Below are 22,984 nucleotides of genomic sequence, written 5' to 3' on the forward strand. Positions count from 1 at the left end.
GCTATTTGGGAGGCCACTAGTTAGCAATGGACGGATCTCACTAGGTTAGGAGTTTGGGTGCAGAGAGCACCCAAAAGTGATGCTGATCCAAATCTGTATTGCTTGCAAATCTGGACAGGAAATCTTACAAGAAAAGGTTCACCCTCTCTCTTGACCTCTGGTACTTCCGGCTCCCAGCTGGGCCAGAGACCGACTTTCTCATGCACCTCTGCACTTCCACTTTTATGCCTGGCCAATGCGCAGAAATGCAAGAAAACAACAAAGTTAATTGAATGTATCCAACACTCCAAAAACAATGGTTCGGTTTATGTTGTGATGGTTTGGAATGGGATTGGGGATAATTCTTTTGTTCCTATAACTAGCCCATCTCAGCTTGCTCTTCACTCACAGTCGATGTGTAGATTAATAAATGACACATCTAGTTTAAGATGTAGCTAGAGCGCTCTGCTTTATCCTAAAGGGGTTCTGTGGTGCTGAAGTTTTTCATCTCTGTTTGAAGGGTTCTGTCCATGCTTGGCCTGGCTTTGATTGCCCTTGGAACGGGAGGTATCAAACCCTGTGTGGCTGCCTTTGGTGGGGACCAGTTTGAAGAAGAACATGTAAGATTTTATTTTCTAAACTATGCAGTGTCTGGTGTATTAAGGTATGGGGAGGTATATGACGTGATCCAACTGCAATCAAATGATCGCATGCTCTGCCTTGGGAAAGAGAGATGATAGAACTTCACAGTTCCGTCTTGAATTTCAAAGCACTTCACAAACATTAATTAATGGGCCCTCACAATAGCCTTGAGAGAGGTAAAGCTTCAGTCACCACTGAACTGCAGCTGTCTCTGAGCCAACTCAGTAACTCTGTCACTAACATGTTGCAACACAAAATAATAATTTTGGGGCAGTAAGTAAAGAAAAATATTATATTTGATTAAAACTGAGGCACAGGGAAGTATTAGGTAGACAGATTATTTCCTGAGTTGGAAGACACCAAAATTGTCACCTCTATATGTGTGAAATTGCCTCTTTAATGACCACAAGTAGTGAGCACCTCAGCTTTATATCTTATCCAAAAGGCAGCACTTTCATTGTCTTTGTGACCCTTAGCAACACTGGTTCAGTACAGAGCCAGACAGGAGAGCGCTACCTACCACATCACCAGCACCACTGACTGAAGATCCTAGGTGTTCATTGAAGTCTTCTATCCAGCCAGTTGCTTCCCTGTTTATTAGAGCTGATTAGAAATCAGAATTTCTATCCTATGGATAATTCCAATACGTCGACATTTGTTTTAGAACCAAATCAGGGTAAAAAGTCAAAATGTCTAAATTTTTCACAGAACAGAAAGTTCTGAAAAATTTCAATTTGGAAATAGCACAATGTTTCATTTTAGCTTAGCTATTGTAGTGCCTCATGAGCACTGTAGTCCAGGTGCTTCATGCCCCCATTCTCCCCTGTGGGCTGGGCTCTCTAGCCAGACTGCACCTCCCATGATACACCAAAATGGCTCAGCCGGAGGGGAGACCAGTGCATCATCGGATATGTAGTCCAGCCAGGGAGCCCAGCCCATAGAGGAGAACCGGGGCATGATGCACCCAAATTACAACTCCCATGAGGCACCAAAGCAGTTCAGGCAGGCTCAGATTAATGTCAAATTGACTTGAACTTAAATGCTTTTTGTGGCAATTTTACAGAATTGACATTTTCACGTTCCATTTTGAAACTTTGTGTTTCATTTGTAAAAAGTTTTCTATTATATCATAGAATATAAAATTTAAAATGTTAAAATAGCAACAAAACTTTCTGATTTTGTTGGAATGAAATGTTTTGTTCCCCCCCCGCCCAGAATTCCATTTTTGGGCAATTTAGATCCTCCTCCCCATTTTGGAATGGGAGAAATTTTAAAATCATGAAATTCCCTGCAAAATAAAAATTCTGGTTCCCGCCCAGATGTACTGACTCCTGTGACCTTCAGCAAGTACTTAAGATCACTGATTTAGTTTCTCTGTATGTAAAATGGTGGAGATAATAATATTTCTACATACATAAAACTGCCTCTGCAGATCCCTACTTATCCAAGTTAGGACCTGTGGAGACCATATAACCAGAGTGCTCCTGTAACTCTGATAAATAACCTTCCTTTAATTACCTCATGGGGACACTGAAAAGTTTCTTATCTAGAGACAAATTCAATTCTGCGGTACATTTGGGCACAACTGCACTGATGTCAGTAGAGTGTCAGCTGCTTACAACAAGCCTGAATTTAATCCCTAATACTGAACACTTGTTTTCTTCAAAGAACTTTATAAATATAATTGTCCTTGGACCTGCCATGTTTCAAGCAGTGGTTCCATGAACAATGATAGTGGCCACTGGTTCAGAGCTGCATCTTTAGAACACACACACACAAAAAGGATTTATTTGCAGGAAATTTCCTTTCCAAGCATCTTTGTCTGTAGAGTTGGTCATCCAGGCTAAATATGGCTGAACCAAATTATATTGGCAAGATTTTGTGCAAATGCAAAAGCTTCTGTGCATATTAATTAAGGGCCAGAGCTGCTTTCAAACAATGTGCTATGCTTTGTATAATACTGAAAACCGTTTCTTTGTTTCTTTATTTTCCTGTTGCTAGGGAGATCAGGATTATCGTGAATGGTACCTTTTTCAGAATTAGCTAATCCAAATCATGATATAAATGTATGTGTGCTGCAAAGATTAATAAAGCAAGGAAGGACATCTTTTTCTAATGAGTGCAATATAAAAATTGCTAGGTCATTTTCTATATTCACACTTCTGGCATTCAGATCATTTTCTGAAGTAGTTGAAATCTGTAAATGTGTGAAATGAAATGACCAGAATTCTTTACAAATCACCATTCTCTTTAAAAAAAAATAGCAATGTGCTGGTAAAATAATCATGTTATTACAAAGACCAATCTGTTTGCAATATCATGTGCAAGAAGCACAATTCCTACCTGATGGGTAGAGCAAGGAATTGAGGGCCAGGATTCCTGCGGTCTACTCCTGTTTCAGGTACAAAGGTGACTTTGGGCAAGATACTAAACCACTCTGTGCCTCAGTTTACCTATCTGTTAAGGTTTTTTTCAAGGGTTTTGTGAGGGTTTAAATTGCAGGTACTTGTAAGGCACTTCTACTTCTGTGCTATATAAATTAAAAGTATTAATGTTAACCTTTTTTGCTAATCTAGTAGACATTATATATATTACACATGGAAAGACCATAAGGTCATTTTGTTCACCCACCTGCCTGTGCAGGGTTATATATCCTATATATTTCCTAGAGCTTTCTTCAGTCTCACTTTAAATGCCTCAAGCAAATGGTCTTTCACACTTCTTTTGGGAGACTCTTGTAGGATCAAAGAGATCTCACCATTAAGATATTTTCTCTGCTATTCAGTCTATTTGATTTAACCCTGTTATATCTAAAGACACAGTTCTACCCCCTTTCATTAACATCCAAGCATCGCAAAGTGCCTTACTAATTTCACAGAGGTTCTCTCTGAGAAACCAGGCCACAATAAGGTGAGTGTTATTTGTATTTGTTAAAATTGCTCCTAGCTCCTCTTTCAAAGCCTAAACTGTCACTGCTACCAATGCTCTTAATTTCCCCGGGGAACCAGTTTATTCAATGCAATATTTTGTGTTCAGAACCAGCATGGCCCAAGTGAGCTTTCTTTGGCTGTTCCTTTCAAGCTACCCTTTGCATACTGGAAAGTGAAAGAGGAGACCAGACTAAACTCTCTCATCCAGAGGGCTCCATGGCTCAGCCGTTTTATGATGTCAAAGGTCATGGATTTGAATCCTGCTAAGCAAATAAAAAATGCAGTGGCATTCAAATACCAAGGGTTAGAGATGTGGTATGAGAACTTAGATAGAACCGAAGTGGGCAGAGGAGTAATCTTCCACCCCATCTTTATCCCGTTGTAAAAGTGTAGCCTGCTATTGGGGTGGATCAGTGCTAAGTCCCTCAGCCCCTTGTAACGATAAAAAAATACCTCACAGGGGTAGGGTGGCTAGAAAAGTGTAATATTTTAACTATATAGACTGGCAGTGAAGATTATTAGCTAACTGAAATAGATAGCTAGAGATAAAAATAGAGATATGGACTTAATAGCCCCGGCACTGTTTACCATTAACCAAAGAAGTGAACTACGCAGACAGTATCTGACTAAAGGTTCATTGGTCCTTGGTCCTAGATAACCCGTTCACTAATAATATGCAGGCTAGATTGGCTGGCACTGACAAGGCCTAAACCTTCTGTAGGGGCCAAATCCAGGAGATCAGTGAACAGTCCAGCTCTTCACTTTCTTCACTTCACTGCAGAGGCCAGAGACCAAAGCACCTTCCCCGCACAGACTGCAGTAGCCTCCATGACTCCTCTGAGGGTAGCAATGGTTGGTGAAGCCACATAGTAGCAGATCCGCTGGTACCACCCTGACTGTTCCCTCTGTCCCCCAAGCACCCACTTTGCATGAGTGTGTAAGGAACCCCCTGTGTGAGCTCCCCCAGTCCTGTCCCAGCCTCACCTACCACAGCAGTTTTCTGTTGCATCAGGGGACCAAGGACAAGGGTCTGAGGTGGAGAAGGGGTGAGGCAAAGCAAGGCTGCACTACCACTCCTTCTCCATTGGCAGAGATCCCTGAGGGATCTTCTCCCAAGGGCTTGAGTTAATGCTGCCCCCCCTTTAGCTTTGTTACATTGGGGCCAGGTAGTTGAGAATCAAGGGGCTGCAACCATCTGTCTGTCGGGAACTCAGGCCCATATCTTTAATTATATTTAGGTGCCTAACTCCCATGGCAGTTAAGTGCCTAAATACTTTTGAGGATTGGGGCTTGATCCTCCACTATGTACTGAGGCCCAAATTGGCTTGCCCCAGGTCACACAGATAGTCCCTTCCAGAGCCCGCTAGAGCTGCCAAGCCCCCCTTCAGTGCTGAATCACAAGACCATCCACCCTTTCACTAGTATAACCTAGCTCCCTATGTACATTCTTTGCTGTGCTTTGTAGATTACATTGCTGTGTCTGAGTGGGGAAAAAAGCCTCCTAGACACTACAGTTTAGGAGCATTTCTCAAAAATGTTAGTGCCTTGCATTGACCAGTTAGTTCAAATTGTGCCTTTCTGGATGCCCTGGGCCTGAACTGACTTTTCCAAAGTGTCTAAGTGACATAGACCCCATTGAGAGCCAAATGACACAGACACTTGGGAAAATTTCCTCCTCTGTGCACATCTTCACCCTCTGTTTTGTATTGAAGAGAGCTGGTCGCACACACACTTCATTTATGAAGACCTTGGAGAAAATCAACTTTCCCAGTGTAATTCCACCAGCTCCAGTGCCCAGAGGTCTTTCCAGTTACATGGTGAAAAATCCAGAGGATTCCAGTACCACTTTTTGGTTAGCGTCTGGAAGAGCTTTTGATCCATGCTCTGAGCCAACCGGAAGCATCTACAGAACGCTGATATATGGAGGGATCTGACCCTCGGAGGTGAGATGTTCAGCATCTCAGAAGAAGGCACTCAGCATCTTAATTGGGCCCAACATGTGATTCATGGTTTGACTTTTACAGAGGCAGAAATATATACCTTTCATGTGTGTGTATGGCTCTGCCTGAGGAGCGGAGGGGAATGAGAGATAGAAGAAACCCTATTTGTCTCCCCTGTGCCTGGTGTGGGAGGGGGAGGGGGGCTACACACACACAGGGAAATGTGACTTCTGTTGGCTGACCCCAACCCTATACCCCCTGTGCATCCCATTGGACATATGGCAAAAGCTAGCATGGCCAGCAAGTGCGAGGAGGGACCACTCTTAGCAGGAGGTTCCCCCTACTAAGCTGATCAAAATTAACATGGAAATACTTGATCCTTACCATTGCTAAAGCATGAATCAGACAGAGGGTAGCTCACAAAAGCTTATGCTCTAATAAATTTGTTAGTCTCTAAGGTGCCACAAGTACTCCTTTTCTTTTTACAGAGGGTGTGTTGCCCTAAGTGACTGGAAAGAAGAATGATTTGATTGAGTTCTTTTTACGGGGTTTATTAATAACTGAATATTGCACTGTTGACTCTCACCAGGGGACCTATCCTCAGGCCCTTTCCTCCTCACAGGAGTTTCACTGGGCCTGCATAATTTGCTTTGCAGAATAGATCCTATTTGTTTGGGGCTGGTTAAATCATCACAACACTCAGTTTCGTTATTCTTAGCTTCTCCTCCCAGACCCTCCAGCAGATCAGTCTCTCTCACACACTCTTTCATTTGTGCTGTCATTACAAGCTCCTCAAAATGCATAGGTTTCTGTTTCTATTTAGGAAAAAAAAAAGCCAGGACGTGGGAACAAATGACAAGCTGTCAAGCGCTGCCAAATTGGATTCAATTAGGTGACAGTGAATCTGAATCAAGCTACTTGTTCTGAATAAGTAAACACTTTCCCCCTCCAACTTCCTGACAGATACAGAGCAGCAGCTTTTCCACCAAAATGCCAAGAGACCCGAAGTGCTTTTCAGTAACATGAACTGATTTGTGTGAGCCTATGCCATCACCTAAAAGCAAGCTGGTTTGCCTGCTTTTAGCTTGCATTTTATGCACCATGTGTCAATATTAACCCAGCCCTCCGAACAAGAGAATTGATAGTGTTCCATTTGCAAATCCAGTGCTGTGCTTTGTCCATGATACTGATGTTGCCTTATCTCATTTTAGGCCTACGAAAGGAACAAATTCTTTTCAGTCTTCTATCTAGCTATTAATGCGGGAAGTTTGATCTCCACATTTGTTACTCCTGTATTGAGAGGTCAGTGTTGACGGAGAATTAACCCCTAAATTACCTGCACTGTGACTGTTCTGCTGTGGATGGTCAGGATCTCATGATGATTGACTGTCCGAGATTACGTTATCTTCTGAGTGACCAGTGGGTTGTATTTACGCCTTGTTAATCCTGCTGTAGCTGCATAACAGGTTTATGGAAAGGTTTCAGAGTAACAGCCGTGTTAGTCTGTATTCGCAAAAAGAAAAGGAGTACTTGTGGCACCTTAGAGACTAACCAATTTATTTGAGCATGAGCTTTCGTGAGCTACAGCTCACTTCATCGGATGAAGTGAGCTGTAGCTCACGAAAGCTCATGCTCAAATAAATTGGTTAGTCTCTAAGGTGCCACAAGTACTCCTTTTCTTTTTAGGTTTATGGAAACTAGCAGAAGAGTCAGACATACCATGCTACAGGCTGCATTTATTTTCTTTAAAGCCAGCCTGAGACACAGAATCAAAAATTTAGAGCTGGAGAAGACCCATCAGGCCATCTCCCTGCCAATGTGGGATTGGCATGTTCTGCGGCCCATAGGTAACACATTGATAATGATTGATCTGACCCTACTCCTTGTAGGCTTTAATTCTGGGTTACTTTAGCAGGGCTGCCTAGGGCTCCAATCCTGCAAACTGACCCCTGCTCTCATGCCAGAGCCCCACTCGCTTCACTGGGACTCTGGACAGGCATAAGGGTCAACCTGCATGGATCAGGTTGCAGATCATGGCCTAGAGTGGCTTGTCTTGAGGACCCGCACAGGGCCTATGTCCCACTTAAGGCCTATTTTGCATTCCACCCACTGTGCAGAACCCATATTTGTTCTGACTCTTGCAGCACTTACTTCATTGTATTTCAGTGCCTGAACACCTCAGTGGTTGGCACTCTATAAATAGGGCCCTACCAAATTTACGGCCATGAAAAACGTGTCACGGACCGTGAAATCTGGTCTCCCACCGTGAAATCTGGTCTTTTGTGTGCTTTTACCCTATACTGTACAGCTTTCACAGGGGAGACCAGTGTTTCTCAAATCGGGGGTCCTGACCTAAAAGGGAGTTGCAGGGGGTCACAAGGTTATTTCAGGGGGGTGCGGTATTGCCCCCCTTACTTCTGTGCTGCCTACAGAGCGGGGCGTCCGGACAGCGGCGGCTGTTGGCCAGGGGCCCAGCTCTGAAGGCAGCGCCCCGCAGCAGCGCAGAAGTAAGGGCGGCAACGCCATACCATGACACCCTTTACTTCTGCACTGCTGCCTTCAGAGCCGGGCCACTGGAGAGTGGCGCCTGCTGGCTGAGGGCTCAGCTCTGCGGGCAACAAGGCAGAAATAACAGTGTCAATACCGTACCCTGCCATCCTGACTCCTGCGCTGCTGCTGGCGGCGGCGCTGCCTTCAGAGCGGAGCTCCTGGCCAGCAGCCGCCGCTCTCCAGCGGCCCAGCTCTGAAGGCAGCGCTGCCACGAGCAGCAGTGCAGAAGCAACCCTCCCCCCCCCCCAGTAATCCTGAGACACCCCCTCTCCCCCCACAGTGACTTTTGGGTCAGGACCCCTACAATGACAACACTGTGAAATTTCAGATGTAAATAGCTGAAACCATGAAATTTACGATTTTTAAAATCCTATGACTATGAAATTGGCCAAAATGGACTGTGAATTTGGTAGGGCCCTACCTATAAATATCCAAACATACAGAGAAGAGGGCAGTGTCCCGTAAACTGAGGTACCTGGCACATTCAACAGCGTTTAACCCTCTGACATCTTCCAGAAGGTTTTCTTCTGAGTGATTACTTTAATATCCTGCTTGTTTCCTGGAGCTAGAGGTGTGTGTGTCCATTGTATTTGTGCCAAAGCACACTGCAAAAGACAAACTACATCTCTCTCTCTCATACACACACACACACCTGTGTCAACATTTTGGTGCTAAGAGGCTGTTGCTAAATTTGTTCTGTGGGTGGATGAAAATCCAGTTCCCTTAAAACTTTTACTCTATGTCAGTGCAGTGGAACATCAAACCAATAACCACACCAAACTGGAGGGTGAGAGTAGAAAGGGAGGTTTAGGTTTTAAAATTATTTTCTGCGATTCCTGGAGGAGAGAGAGAGAAGCAATTCCTTTGAAACTTGGCAGCTCCATGTGAAACATATGGATTTAGATGGCAAAATCCAACCGTTTCTGCCCATGCTGTATGTCAGAAGTTAAATGTACATGTTAAAGTGTCACTGTTTGGTTTATTGGATTTCAGCTAATTCTTTGGAAAGTGGCCAGATAAATGATAGACACACACTACTCTGAAACTGACCGTGTCTTTGCATATGAATAATACAAAGTAATGACCGGAGGTTTCGCTAGATGGTTTCCTGTTTTGCTTTAGCTATTTGGGTTTTTAAACCACATTTATTTACTACTACTGAGTGTATGAATAGCAGTAGTTTCTAACCACTGGAATGCAGACCATACTACTGGATCTCTGTTTGGGACTGGCTCTCCAGGCACCCACAGGAATGGAGCTGTGCTGGGTCATGGTACAACCCTGTGCTATGTTCCCACACTGTACTGTAGCTTGAACTGCTCCAGTCCCCATTCTCACAATGCTACTTTCATTATGAGTTATCACAGGACTGGGGTTTGGAGCAGGCTATTTTCCTTGGGGCCAGGGGGAACACAAGTCAATAGGATACAGAGGGCGTTGGTTCATACAGCTGAAATCTTAGGGTCTGATTCTGTGATCTCACTTACCCTGGTGTACCAATGGCTTCACACTAGCTACTCCTGATTACAGTGATGGAAGTGAGATAAGATGCCCCCAAATGGTGGAGAACCACTGTACTGATTACCCAGGCCCATTAAAATACGGAGAGACTGCTGAATTGGAATTAATTTGCAAACTGGATACAATTAACTAAGGCTTGAATAAAGACTGGGAATGGATGTGTCATTACACAAAGTAAAACTATTTCCCCTTGTTTATTTCCCCTCCTATTGTTCTTGTAAACTGCTGGAAATGGCCCACCTTGATTATCACTACAAAAGGTCCTCCCCACCCCCCACCCCGCTCTCCTGCTGGTAATAGCTCACCTCTCCTGATCACTCTTGTTACAGTGTGTAACACCCATTTTTTCATGTTCTCTGTGTATATAAAATCTCCCCACTGTATTTCCCACTGCATTCATCCGATGAAGTGAGCTGTAGCTCACGAAAGCTTATGCTCTAATAAATTTGTTAGCCTCTAAGGTGCCACAAGTCCTCCTTTTCTTTTTAAAAATGATCAGTTTCTTTTACGTAGAACTTTTTTTACCCACTCAGGGGGCCCTCCCCTGCTTCCACTTACCCTGCTGCTACTCACTCCTTTAAGTGGTAGCACTCTCTGCCCCATGCAGCGTCTGTTACTGCTCATCACCATACCATGGTGAGGACTGGCCCCTTTCACCGTTGCTGTAGTTGGAAGAGGTTGCTGTGCCAGCCCTGCTTCCAAACTGCCACCATCAGTGGAGCCCCAAGGCATTTGTTTTAAGTGGGTTCGGTGCCCAATGTCAAAACCTGCGGCACAAGTGGAGAGCTGAGAGAGGCGACTGCTTCAGCAGAGGTCGCAGTGGAGGCATCAGGGTGGGGAGCATGGGTTGAATTTAAACATGGTGAAATGAGATGCTTTTATGACGTTATCTTTTAGGGGATGTGAAATGCTTTGGAGGAGATTGCTATGCCTTGGCTTTCGGTGTCCCAGCAGCACTCATGGTTATAGCCCTGGGTAAGTGGAAACAATCACAATGCTTAGAATGTTCCATTCAGGATGCTTAGAGTGTTGCTGTCCACTCTCACTGCCCAGTACACCTTCTCTCCCCCCCGCCCCCACCACAGAGAACAAATGAAGTGTCAAACCCCCCGCACAGAACCCCACTGGCCGGACAATCCACATCTCCTTCTGTTCCTCTGATCCCCCTATGCAAGGGGTTGCCTTGCCACCGTTGTCACTTTCACAGGAGGGGCCTGGCTATGTCCTATAAGAGAGCAGTTCAGAACAACAGTGGAAAACATCCTGAAATATATCAGCGGCTGTCACATCATGGCCTTTCTGCAGCATGTGCCATGTTGTGACACTTGTCTGCTGATGCTGTGAGGTGTGTCTCAAAATATGATGGCCTCACATGATTCTGCTTCGAGAGGCTGCAAAGCAAACGTCCCAGTGCGGTGGTTTGCAACATTGTCCTTGAGCAAGTTTGGTCTCTGGGGCCTGCACAATTTGCAGTCCTAGGTCTCTCAGTTCAGGGCAATTGCATCTGGATTTCCCCCTCGTGGTCCACCAAGGGCACTCACTCTAGGCTGCTGACTCCTCAGCTGTCACCAGTCTTGGGTGGAGACCTGTGTCTCTCTCCCTCCTGACTGGGATTTTTCCAGGTTGCACAGTTCCCTGCCTACGCTGAGATATCTCCAGCAAGCCAGTCTGCCTAAACAGTCTACACTATTTAGGTGGTGTCTATACTTTTCTTTCTTTCTGAAGTCTATGAACAGTAGAATTGCCAGCTGTTATAAATTAGCACTTAGCTCTTTCTAAGCAAGCACATTTATTCTTGAGGTGAAAGCATTTCAGCGAAAATATAGATCTAAAAAAAGTTCCTAGATGCTTACCAGAGGTCACCGCATCAGTCTTATGGGGTCTCTGTAGGCCAAAGTTCTTCCAACCCTTCCCAAGAAAGATTGGGGGCCCCCTTGGACAGAAGGTCTTGTCTGTCTGCTGGATCAGAAACAAAGCTCTGAGTTTGGATAAACAGCCTGAGTTTAAACTAAGATCCTTTCTTTGTCTGGACTCTGGAGAATCCAGTCTGAACCAGTAGATGCGAGCCTCTCCAGTGGTGGTAGGTCTTTGGGGATGTTACAACCTGAGTGAATTTGCCAACCCCCCACCACACACACTGTTCTTAGTTCCTGGAAGGGCTGCAGTCACCCTCCCACAGGGAACTACATACAATCCCTGGCCCACAATGATACGTACACTTCGTACAGTAAGATAGTCCAAACATATTTCAGGAAATTACCATATCTGTCACAGTAGGCTCCCCAGTGTGTGGGATGGAAGCTTATCACAGTGCTTCTACCTCAAACTCACACAGTTTGCAGCTCAGGGCATCTCAACTTTATACCCACAGGGGATTTAACCGAGACTAGATAAACTGCCGTAATTCTGAGCTGTCTTGCTTTGGTTGGCTGTAATTGCCCACGCAATTACTGTTCTAGCCTATTATGTTACAGTAATAATACTGTACATTCTTATTCCTCAGTCTCAGGCACTAGCTGTAATTACACAGCTTCCCAAATCTCACACTTTCGCCCCACTATCTTATCGCCCACATATTCCTCTTATAGGCCTTATAAAATAGCAAATACTGGCTGCGTTTCTGTTGCCATTCCTCAGTGACCAACAGAAACACTGACTTGTTTGTTTCACTATTAAAATTGTTAACTACTATTGAGAACAAGTCCCATTCATCCCCCTTATTATGCTGCACTCAAGAATTTTCATCGCTGCATTGTGTGAGTTCTCTTTCAGATTGTTAGTTTAATTAACAGTCCAAGGGGTCATGCAGTTTTCAAAAAATATTGGCTTAGCCGTAACATCAGTGACCTGGAAATTCGCTCTTCCAGAGATAAAGGACATGGCTTCTTTCTGGACAGGCTCCAGCAAAGAGAACAGAACGGGACACTAGAAAAGGATAATAAGCCAATGATGAATGTTACAGCAATTGATTTCAAAGAGTGCATGGTCACTCACTCTGAGAAGCCTCCCATTTTCCCACATGGTTTGTTCCTATCAGGTTAAGACCGTACTGGATGTTTCCTACACAAGTATATGCCAAGTATTTCTAGCAGGGTATCAGGACCTGGGGAAAACTGACTTGCAAAAATTGTACAGTACCATGGCACAAATTGACTATAAATCTATTTTCTGCTGTGGTTCTACTACAGCATTCATAGCATGCTGACAAAATGTCAAAATAAATGGGGTCCAGGGTCCTGGTGCAACATGTTAGGACACTGAATGTACACTCCTTACAAGGGAAAGCTGGAAATCATAGAACCATAGGGTTAGAAGGGACCACAAGGGTCATCTAGCTTAACCCCCTGACAAGCTGCATTACATGTGTTGTCTAGTGGCTAGAGCAGGGGATTAGAAATCAAGACTTCATGCGTTTCAGAATCTGTGACTCTGCGCAAGTCTTTTAGGCTTTTAGCCATTTCTGTGCTTCATTTTACACATCTGTAAAAGGGAGATCCAGCTCACCATTAAAATTGTCAGCATTTTGCCAATGCATGTAATTAAGGTAACCTTGGTATTTGAGATACTTCCTCCTGAATATCCCCATCTCAGACAAACACTTTAGGAAGCCTGCTCTGCTGTGCATATATCTGGTGCTTGGGAAGAATGATTTGGCAGGGAAAGGTCTTTCAAATTGTCCATCCCATCATACTCATAGCTGATCTCTGTGAACTCCAGTGGGCACCACTGAACAATTTTACCAGAGGTTGCGGTGGATTCTGCATCACCGACAATTTTTAAATCCAGATTGGATTTTTTTGAAAAGATATGCTCTTGGAATTATTTGGGGGATGTTCAATGGCCTGTGTTATCTAGGAGGCCAGACTAGATGATCACAGTGTTCTCTTTCGGCCTTGGAATCGATGAAAAAACAACTTGGATTGACAGATCATGCTAGAAATGGACTTGAGATGCAAAATTTGGATGCAGTTTTACATCTGGATTCCACTCGCCAGAGTTCTAAGTGTTCATAACTGGGGTGTTTTTTTTTTGGCCCAGCCTGTTTTGCAGATAAAGGCCAAATGCAACGTTTAGATCTGGATCGAATTTCAGATTGCAACCCCCAGGTTTAGGGTAGAGTGGTCACTCTTCCATTCCCAGAATACCAGACATTCCGGAACTTCCAGGAGTGGCATGGGCTGTGTATGCACCATGTGGGTGCCATTTTGAAGAGCAGGCTTCTCCACTCCTGACAGTGTGACCTCTCACACACACGCTGGTGGTCGCGGAGCAGTATGCTCTTCACCATGGTGTCCACCCATTTGATACTGGACAAAACTGCGTCCAGGTTTATCTCCTTACTGGACGGGCAACAAACCAACCAAAGAGAGGACTGTCCAGTTTAAAACTGGATGAATGGCCTGCCTAGTTCATGGCTGTTTATAATTTTGCCTCAGATCATGTAAAGTGGGGTTTCTTTTCAAAGGCTTTCTTTTCATAGGAGTTTGGTGCCCCATTGATCTCCAAGGGGGATTGGGTGCCAAACTGCCCTGTGAGCCCTTGAAAATCTCCCTATATACGGTGTGTGCCACTGAATACATCTAAATGACACGTTATATTCACAGTCTGGGTGAGGGGAGGTGCATGGATGCTTATGTGTTTGTTTTATGTTATATATACCCTGGGTCCAATCCTGCTGCGAGTGCAACTCCCATTGAAGTCACTGGGAGTTTTCTGCGCAGGAGGAGGCTCACAGCCATGTGGCACTGGGAAGAATTCCCGATTTGGATTCTAATGTTTTACAGTTGTGTTTATTTCTGGAAGTGGAATGTACAAAAAAACTCCACCACGAGGGAACGTCTTACTCGAAGTTTGCCAGTGCATTGCGGTGAGCTTGTTTCTGTCGCATCATTTTTATGCACAGTTCACAGGTTGTAGCATTGTAAAAGCACATTTTCATTGGGGTAAGTGTTGTACCTTTTAAATATAATAATGTAATCTGGAGATATCTGGGAGCCAGAAACTCCTGGGTTCTGCTCTCGGTGGTGCCACTGATGAGATGTGAAGAAGGGGAACTTATTTGGGGATAGATTTTTGACACCCTTCCTCATGCTGAATGATGCCTTAGTCCACAAGACATTCCCCTGAGGTCAGTGGGGTGACTTGCAAAGTAAGGATGGTAGAATCTGACCCTTACGCTCTCTGAGAGGAAACTCTGAAAAGTCACAGAGTTGCCGAATCACAGGTTCATTTTTCTTTTTGATGTTCTGTAACTTTTTTCTAAAGTTGATTAGTTCAGCAGAGAGCAGTAGTACTCATACTCCCCCACCAAGCTTTGTTAATCTCTAAGGTGCCACAAGGACTCCAAGGTTGCATCTTTTCTGTGGCTGCGTAGACCATACTATGGAGGTTTGAGAATGATGAGGGGAGTTTTGATCTGGGAATTCTACGTGGATTGGGGGGATGCAAGATGGGATAAGGGAGATGGTCTAACTGGTTGACATACACTTAAGTTTACCCCTGTTATTCACTTGCTCTTCCCTCTAGTTTGCTATTAGAAACCGGCTGAAAAATCGCTCCAGACAGATACCAAAGAGGGAACACTGGCTAGATTGGGCATCAGAAAAATACTCAGTAAGTGATGACTTACATGTAAGTGACTGAGTGTCTGGTTCTGTGATCTGGCATGGGCTGTGTGGTGCCTTGGGTTCTTGGGCTGTAATAGGGTAACCTTAAAGGGACACCTTCTGTCAAGCTGTGTGTCTGAGCCTTTGAGCAATCACCAGTGCAGATGAATTTCCCCGTACACTGAAATTAACACTGAAATTTCCCCTTACACTGAAATTAATTAACATTAGTGAACTTCAAGATGTAAAACAAACGCAACACTAAAAAGCCATACTGCACTGAGCACTACACAGCATCTCCAGTACATGAGTATCTCATACGGCCTATGTATATAAATACTGTATATATTTGATTGTCTCTCCCCCCAGCCTCTCTTTATTACTTGCCTTCCTAAACTCTAAACTCCTTAGGACCTGGACCATGTCTACCTCTGTGTAAGTACAATGGGACTTTGATTCTGACTGGAGTCTCTAGGCTCTCTGTAATGCAAATAGTGGGAGTAGCATGTATAAGTATGATAAATATTTGACACACCATGCCTTGGAGTTAATTAGGGACCCTCACACATGGGAACTGAAATTGTGGTTACCTGTTCCACCCCACATTTTATCTTTCTGCTTGTTTCTCTTAATAGAAGCAACTGATCAATGAGATTAAAATGGTGACACGAGTTCTCTTCCTGTTTATCCCACTGCCAATGTTCTGGGCCCTCTTTGATCAACAGGTAAAGTATAACAAATTACAGACCTGGTTATTGAGCCAGGTTCTGATCTTGGTCATGCCAATGTCAATCTGGGGTAACTCCATGGACATCACAGTGCATTGAGGGCATCAGAGGTCTCATCTCAACACTAGATATCTGCTTGCCTTGATGAGGCAGCCCCTGCCATTCATGGTCATCTGGCCTTCAGTCTCCTCCTTGGTTTCTAGGATGGGGTGGGTGCCAGAGGTGGTTGAAAAGAGGGTGCCATGCCTATAAATAGTAGAAAAAGAGGGCTGAGAGAAAAGGGAAGCAGAGGTGGGAGAAACAAGCAGAAGAGATACTGGGAGAATGAGTGAAGGAAGAGGAAGAGAAGAAAGCCCTTCCAGCACTCACTTCTCCTCTGTTCCCTTATTCTCCCATCCCTCTGAGCACACCAGGGTACTTACAATGGTCTGTTTTGTCCTTAGGGATCCAGATGGACTCTCCAAGCTACCAGAATGAATGCAGACTTTGTAAGTACTTAAGATTATTAGGGATTATAAAACTAGTAGTAACCCTGGCTTTTTGAAATTAATTGTTCACAATAGTTAAACCTGCTGCTTTACAACCTTGTAAGAGTTTATGGATTAGAAAAAAATGTTGCAGATGTACATACAAGAATTCATAATGATCATGAAACATTATGGAAAGAAGTGAGGTCTAGGGAACTAGGCCCAGCCCTGTGAGCTAGGACTACCTGAGTTCTACTTCTGTGACCTTGAGCAAGTCACTTAACTTCTCTCCCTCAGGTGTAAAATGTGGGGATGTTGTGAGAATCAATTAGATAATATCCATAAAATCCTTTGAAGATGTAAATTGCAAATAGAACAGCATGCAGTCAAGTATGAATGCGTGTAAACCGGCTGGGTAAGGATTTTTTCACACAAGGCCTCATTTACAGATGTGTATGCAGTGCTTAATTTGTAATGAAAGAGGTGCCGGGGATCAAGCAACTAGGTGCCAGAGCTCAAACAATTTTTTTACTTTCATAACTGATGCAGCGATCTCAGATGGGCCGGAGCTATGAACTGCTAAACCAAGAGGTGCCGGGACTCAACCCCAGCAAGCCCTGAGACAAATTAAGCACTGCATGTGTGTCTTAATAGGCCATCCAGATCTTAAATGTGGACACTCAGATCAGTATTTAGGCATGTAAATGGCCATTTTCTTTGTGTAAATTCGGATTTAATCTCCAAAGTGTGAGCCCTGTTATATCACTCACATTTGAAGATTGGGCCCATGGCATTTGTCACTTGTTAGGGTAATTAATCCAAGCGAGGCATGAAAAGATTGCAACTCTGTGTTTTATACCTCCCTCCCTGAAAGGAAAGTCAATGAAAGTTCACACAGCCCTTGTGACTGATAGCTAGAAACATTGTAGTCTGTGTTTCTGGGAGCATGTGTTTAGTGATACATTAATGAAACATCTAAGAATCAACAGAACTCATTTACTAAACACTCTCTGGCAGAAAACAAAACTGTTCTGGGCTTTTTGTCCCAACAGTTCCTTTGGATTTTTGGCTCATATATCAACTTGTCCCACTTCCTCTGTGCACATCAAGGGGAAACTGTCTCTTTAAGGCCTCCTGGCATTTCTCTTTGTAAAATCACCCTTGCTTTCTCAGTCAAGCGTTCTCCTTCAGTAAGGAGTGAGCATTAACAGGAGAAAGGGAAGTCAGATCTATTCCTGTGTGAGCTGAAATATGTAGACTCTTATTTACTAATGCCAAATTAGCACACAGTACACAACCTGATGGGAGGAGGGTGGGTATTTCCCTGCCACGGCGTATTTAGCTTTGAAACTGTTGGGGCGCTACAATTTTAACTCTCCAGGATTCTGCAGTCTGCAGAGACAGGCAGCCGTTTTGCACTCAGCACAGTGCAGACTCTCAGAGAGGAGACAAACGCACACTGTGTTCTTTCGTGGAGATTTTACTTTTGTTCTCCCTGCGGGGGTTTCGTCTCTTAATCTAAAATGCAAGTCATTCTGACTGAAAATATCTGTTTGCTCTTTGTGCTCAGAGAAACACCTGCCGGTGGTGAAATGCATACTTCCTCCTCTCTGGAGACAGTCAAGCTGTCCCTTTCAGACACTTATTCATATCCCTCGCTCCTAAAAATATTTCCAAAGAGCAAATTTTTGGAGTACTAGGTTGTATAGCTCCCCCCCCCCCCCGCCCCCAATGCAGTGGTCTATCCCCGCCAATGGTGTAGGGGCCTCATAGCCAGGTGGTTGAGCCTGATACAGCCTCGGCTAACAGAGTTAGAGGCCCATGCTTTTGGAACTAGGGTTCTACCACCAGGAGAGGGGGACAGAGCACCATGCTGAGTGGGTGTGGGTTACAGTTCTCATAGACTCATAGATATTAAGGTCAGAAGGGACCATTATGATCATCTAGTCTGAACTCCTGCACAACGCAGGCCACAGAATCTCACCCACCCACTCCTGCAAGAAACCTCTCACCTATGTCTGAGCTATTGAAGTCCTCAAATCATGGTTTAAAGACTTCAAGGTGCAGAGAATCCTCCAGCAAGTGACCCGTGCCCCATGCTACAGAGGAAGGCGAAAAAGCCCCAGGGCCTCTGCCAATCTTCCCTGGAGGAAAATTCCTTCCTGACCGCAAATATGGCGATCAGCTGAAACCCTGAGCATGTGGGCAAGATTCACCAGCCAGATACCCAGGAAAGAATTCTCTGTAGTAACTCAGATCCCACCCCATCTAACATCCCATCACAGGCCATTGAGTCTATTTACCATGAATAGTTAAAGATCAATTAATTGCCAAAATCTTGTTATCCCATCATACCATCTCCTCTATAAACTTATCGAGTTTAATCTTGAAGCCAGATAGGTCTTTTGCCCCCACTGCTTCCCTTGGAAGGCTATTCCACAACTTCACTCCTCTGATGGTTAGAAACCTTTGTCTAATTTCAAGTCTAAATTTCTGGATGGCCAGTTTATATCCATTTGTTCTTGTGTCCACATTGGTACTGAGCTTAAATAATTCCTCTCCCTCTCTGGTATTTATCCCTCTGATATATTTATAGAGAACAATCATATCTCCCCTCAACCTTCTTTTGGTTAGGCTAAACAAGCCAAGCTCCTTGAGTCTCCTTTCATAAGTCTCTGTGTATATAATGTCTTCTGCAGTTTCCACAGTATGCATCCGATGAAGTGAGCTGTAGCTCACGAAAGCTCATGCTCAAATAAATTGGTTAGTCTCTAAGGTGCCACAAGTACTCCTTTTCTTTTTGCGAATACAGACTAACACGGCTGTTACTCTGAAACCTTTCATAAGACAGGTTTTCCATTCCTTGGATCATCCTAGTAGCCCTTCTCTGGACCTGTTCAAGTTTGAATTAATTCTTCTTAAACATGGGAGACCAGAACTGCACACAATATTCCACATGAGGTCTCACCAGTGCCGTGTATAACGGTATTAATACCTCCTTATCTCTACTGGAAATAACTCGCCTGATGCATCCCAAAACCGCATTAGCTTTTTTCACGGCCTTATCACATTGGCGGCTCATAGTCATCCTGTGGTCAACCAATACTCCAAGGTCCTTCTCCTCCTCCATTACTTCCAATTGATGCGTCCCCAGCTTATAACTAGAATTCTTGTTATTAATCCCTAAATGCATGACCTTACGCTTCTCACTATTAAATATCATCCTATTACTATTACTCCAGTTTACAAGGTCATCCAGATCCTCCTGTATGATATCCCGGTCCTTCTCTGTATTGGCAATACCTCCCAGCTTTGTATCATCCGCAAACTTTATTAGCACACTCCCACTTTTTGTGCGGAGGTCAGTAATAAAAAGATTAAATAAGATTGGTCCCAAAACCGATCCCTGAGGAACTCCACTGGTAACTTCCCTCCGGTCTGACAGTTCACCTTTCAGTATGACCCGCTGTAGTTTCCCTTTTAACCAATTCCTTATCCACCTTCCAATTTTCATATTGATCCCCATCATTTCCAATTTAACTAATAATTCCCCATGTGGCACCGTATCAAAAGCCTTACTGAAATCTAGGTAAATTAGATCCACTGCATTTCCTTTGTCTAAAAAATTTGTTACTTTCTCAAAGAAGGAGATCAGGTTGGTTTGGCATGATCTACCTTTTGTAAAACCATGTTGTATTTTGTCCCATTTAGCATTGACTTCAATGTCCTTAACTACTTTCTTCTTCAAAATTTTTTCCAAGACCTTGCATACTACAGATGTCAAACTAACAGGCCTGTAGTTACCTGGATCACTTTTTTTTTCCTTTCTTAAAAATAGGAACTATGTTAGCAATTCTCCAGTCATATGGTACAACCCCTGAGTTTACAGATTCATTAAAAATTCTTGCTAACGGGCTTGCGATTTCATGTGCCAATTCCTTTAATATTCTTGGATGAAGATTATCTGGGGCCCCCCGATTTAGTCCCATTAAGCTGTTCGAGTTTTGCTTCTACCTCAGATATGGTAATATTTACCTCCATATCCTCATTCTCATTTGTCATGCTACCATTATCCCTAAGATCCTCATTAGCTTTATTAAAGACTGAGGCAAAGTATTTGTTTAGATATTGGGCCATGCCTAGATTATCCTTAACCTCCACTCCGTCCTCAGTGTTCAGCGGTCCCACTTCTTCTTTCTTTCTTTTCTTCTTATTTATATGGCTATAGAACCTTTTACTATTGGTTTTAATTCCCTTTTCAAGGTCCAACTCTACTTGACTTTTAGCCTGTCTCACTTTATCTCTACATGTTCTGATCTCAATAAGGTAGCTTTCCTTGCTGATCCCTCCCATCTTCCACTCCCTGTATGCTTTTTCTTTTTCTTAATCACCTCTCTGAGATGCTTGCTCATCCAGCTTGCTCTACAACTCCTGCCTATGAATTTTTTCCCCTTTCTTGGGATGCAGGCTTCCGATAGCTTCTGCAGCTTTGACTTGAAGTAATCCCAGGCCTCCTCTGCCTTTAGATCCACAAGTTCTTCAGTCCAATCCACTTCTCTAACTAATTTCCTTAATTTTTGAAAGTCAGCCCTTTTGAAATGAAAAACCCTAGTCACAGTTTTATTTTTGTTTGTCCTTCCGTTCAGTTTGAACTGAATTAGCTCATGATCACTTGAACCAAGGTTGTCCCCTACAACCATTTCTTCTATGAGGCCCTCACTACTCACCAAAACCAAATCTAAAATGGCATCCCCTCTAGTCAGTTCGGCAACTACTTGATGAAGGAATCCATCAGCTATCGCATCTAGGAAAATCTGAGCCCTATTATTATAACTAGCACTCGTCCTCCAGTCTATATCTGGGAAGTTAAAGTCTCTCATGATCATGCAATTTCCATTAGTATTTACTTCATTAAAAACATTAAAGAAGGCTCGATCCATATCGAAATTAGATCCCGGCAGTCTATAGCACACCCTGAGTACTATCACAGGGGAGGCTCTAGTAGCTTTCTTCCCCAATGTGATTTTTGCCAAGATGGACTCTGTCTTATCCATTCCATTGCTTCTTATTTCTTTACATTCTACCTCATCCTTGATATACAGTGCTACTCCACCACCTTTACCTTTATTTCTGTCTTTCCTAAACAGCACATACCCTTCAATACCTGTAGTCCAGTCATGACTACTATTCCACCATGTTTCTGTTATCTCTATAATATCTGGTTTCACTTTCTGCACCAGTAGCTCTAGTTCCTCCATTTTGTTACCTAGGCTCCTCGCATTGGTGTACAAACATCTTAATTTTTGCTGTTTGGCCTCGCTCACATTCTTTACCCGATTAGGTATGGACATTCTACAGCCAGTATGACCTATTAGACTGGTATCCACACTGCCCTTCCTCCTTATGTCCATTCTCCTACCCACGGTTGTATCTTTTCTTACTTTGTTTTCTTCCCTCTCAATGCTAAAATCCAGCTTGGAGATTACCTGGACATCTCCCAAACATCTCCCCCAAATTCCTAGTTAAAGCTTTCTTAATCAGTTGTGCCAGCCTCCATTCTAGAAGTCTATTTCCTTCCCTACTCAGATGAAGTCCATCCCGAGAGAACGGTCCTCTGTCCATGAATGCCTCTCAGTGGCCGTACAAAGCCCTCCTTATAGCACCACTGCCTGAGCCATCTGTTGATAGTCATAATCTTGTCATGCCTTTGTTGCCCTTCTCTAGGAACAGGCAGAATCCCACTGTAGATCACCTGGCAGGCATTGTCCAGAAATGGGCTTAAGTAAAACAACCCCACAACCATATTTTGAAGCTGCCCAGAGTTTGGGAGCATTATGTTGCAGAGTTTTGGCTCATCCCATTATGGATGTAGAGGGGAAGCTCAACATTTGGATCCCAATCTGGATTCCAAAATACCGATTCTTCCTTCCCTACCAAGTTTAGGCTGTTCAAATCTGGGGCAGTAGCTTCTAGTGTTATCAAAACATTTCTAGGGATCAGATCTCCCCCAACTGTCCTCTATCCCAGGCTTTATGTCCCTTCTGCAAAGGACTCAGTTCAAACACCACATCCTTAGAAGAGAAATGTCAGGGAGAACACAGCATCCACCACTCAAGCAAAGGTAAAGCACCTGAGAAGACAGTTCAGCTACTGAGGTCTGTATTGTGGGCTGTTTGCTTAGTTGCTATCAATAGACATGGTATTATGTTGTGTTTACTAATCAGTTTGAATGTCTGTATATTTCAGGGAGGATTAGTCTTTCAGCCAGATCAAATGCAGGTAAAAGAACCCATAGGGCAAAGTGCAATATCCTTGTAAATATGCTGTCTTTCTTACTGATATTTCACTCATTACACTCACAGCCCAGTCCTGCTCTCATTAAAGACAATAGCAAAATTCCTACTGACTTTAATGGTGCAGGATCAACGCCTTAATTTTGCTATGTATTTGGTGAAACGGAGTCCTCTGGCCTTAAAACTCCCCCTAGTGCTGCAGGGGATTTCCTACCATACCAGGTGAATTCTTTTGACTAATGGTGAGTTCCTGGAAAACAAGGAACTTCAGAGGGAATTCCTAGAATCATAGGAACATAGGGCTTGAAGGGACCTCAAGAGGCCACCT

At 43.8% G+C, this 22,984-nt stretch overlaps 1 protein-coding gene across 2 annotated transcripts in view; it reads left to right on the forward strand.

The window, feature by feature from the left end:
- Positions 1-22,984, forward strand: part of SLC15A2 (solute carrier family 15 member 2) — a 64,369-nt gene that overhangs the window by 18,148 nt on the left and 23,237 nt on the right. For both annotated transcript variants that reach the window (XM_074967131.1, XM_074967130.1), the window contains 8 exons: positions 500-599; positions 6,703-6,793; positions 10,460-10,537; positions 14,347-14,429; positions 15,089-15,175; positions 15,804-15,893; positions 16,340-16,384; positions 22,610-22,642. In XM_074967131.1, the coding sequence (XP_074823232.1) occupies positions 500-599; positions 6,703-6,793; positions 10,460-10,537; positions 14,347-14,429; positions 15,089-15,175; positions 15,804-15,893; positions 16,340-16,384; positions 22,610-22,642 (607 nt within the window). The remainder of the gene's footprint in view (positions 1-499; positions 600-6,702; positions 6,794-10,459; positions 10,538-14,346; positions 14,430-15,088; positions 15,176-15,803; positions 15,894-16,339; positions 16,385-22,609; positions 22,643-22,984) is intronic.

This window comes from Natator depressus, chromosome 11 (assembly GCF_965152275.1).
Source record: "Natator depressus isolate rNatDep1 chromosome 11, rNatDep2.hap1, whole genome shotgun sequence".
In the NCBI taxonomy this organism is placed as follows: domain Eukaryota; kingdom Metazoa; phylum Chordata; order Testudines; family Cheloniidae; genus Natator; species Natator depressus.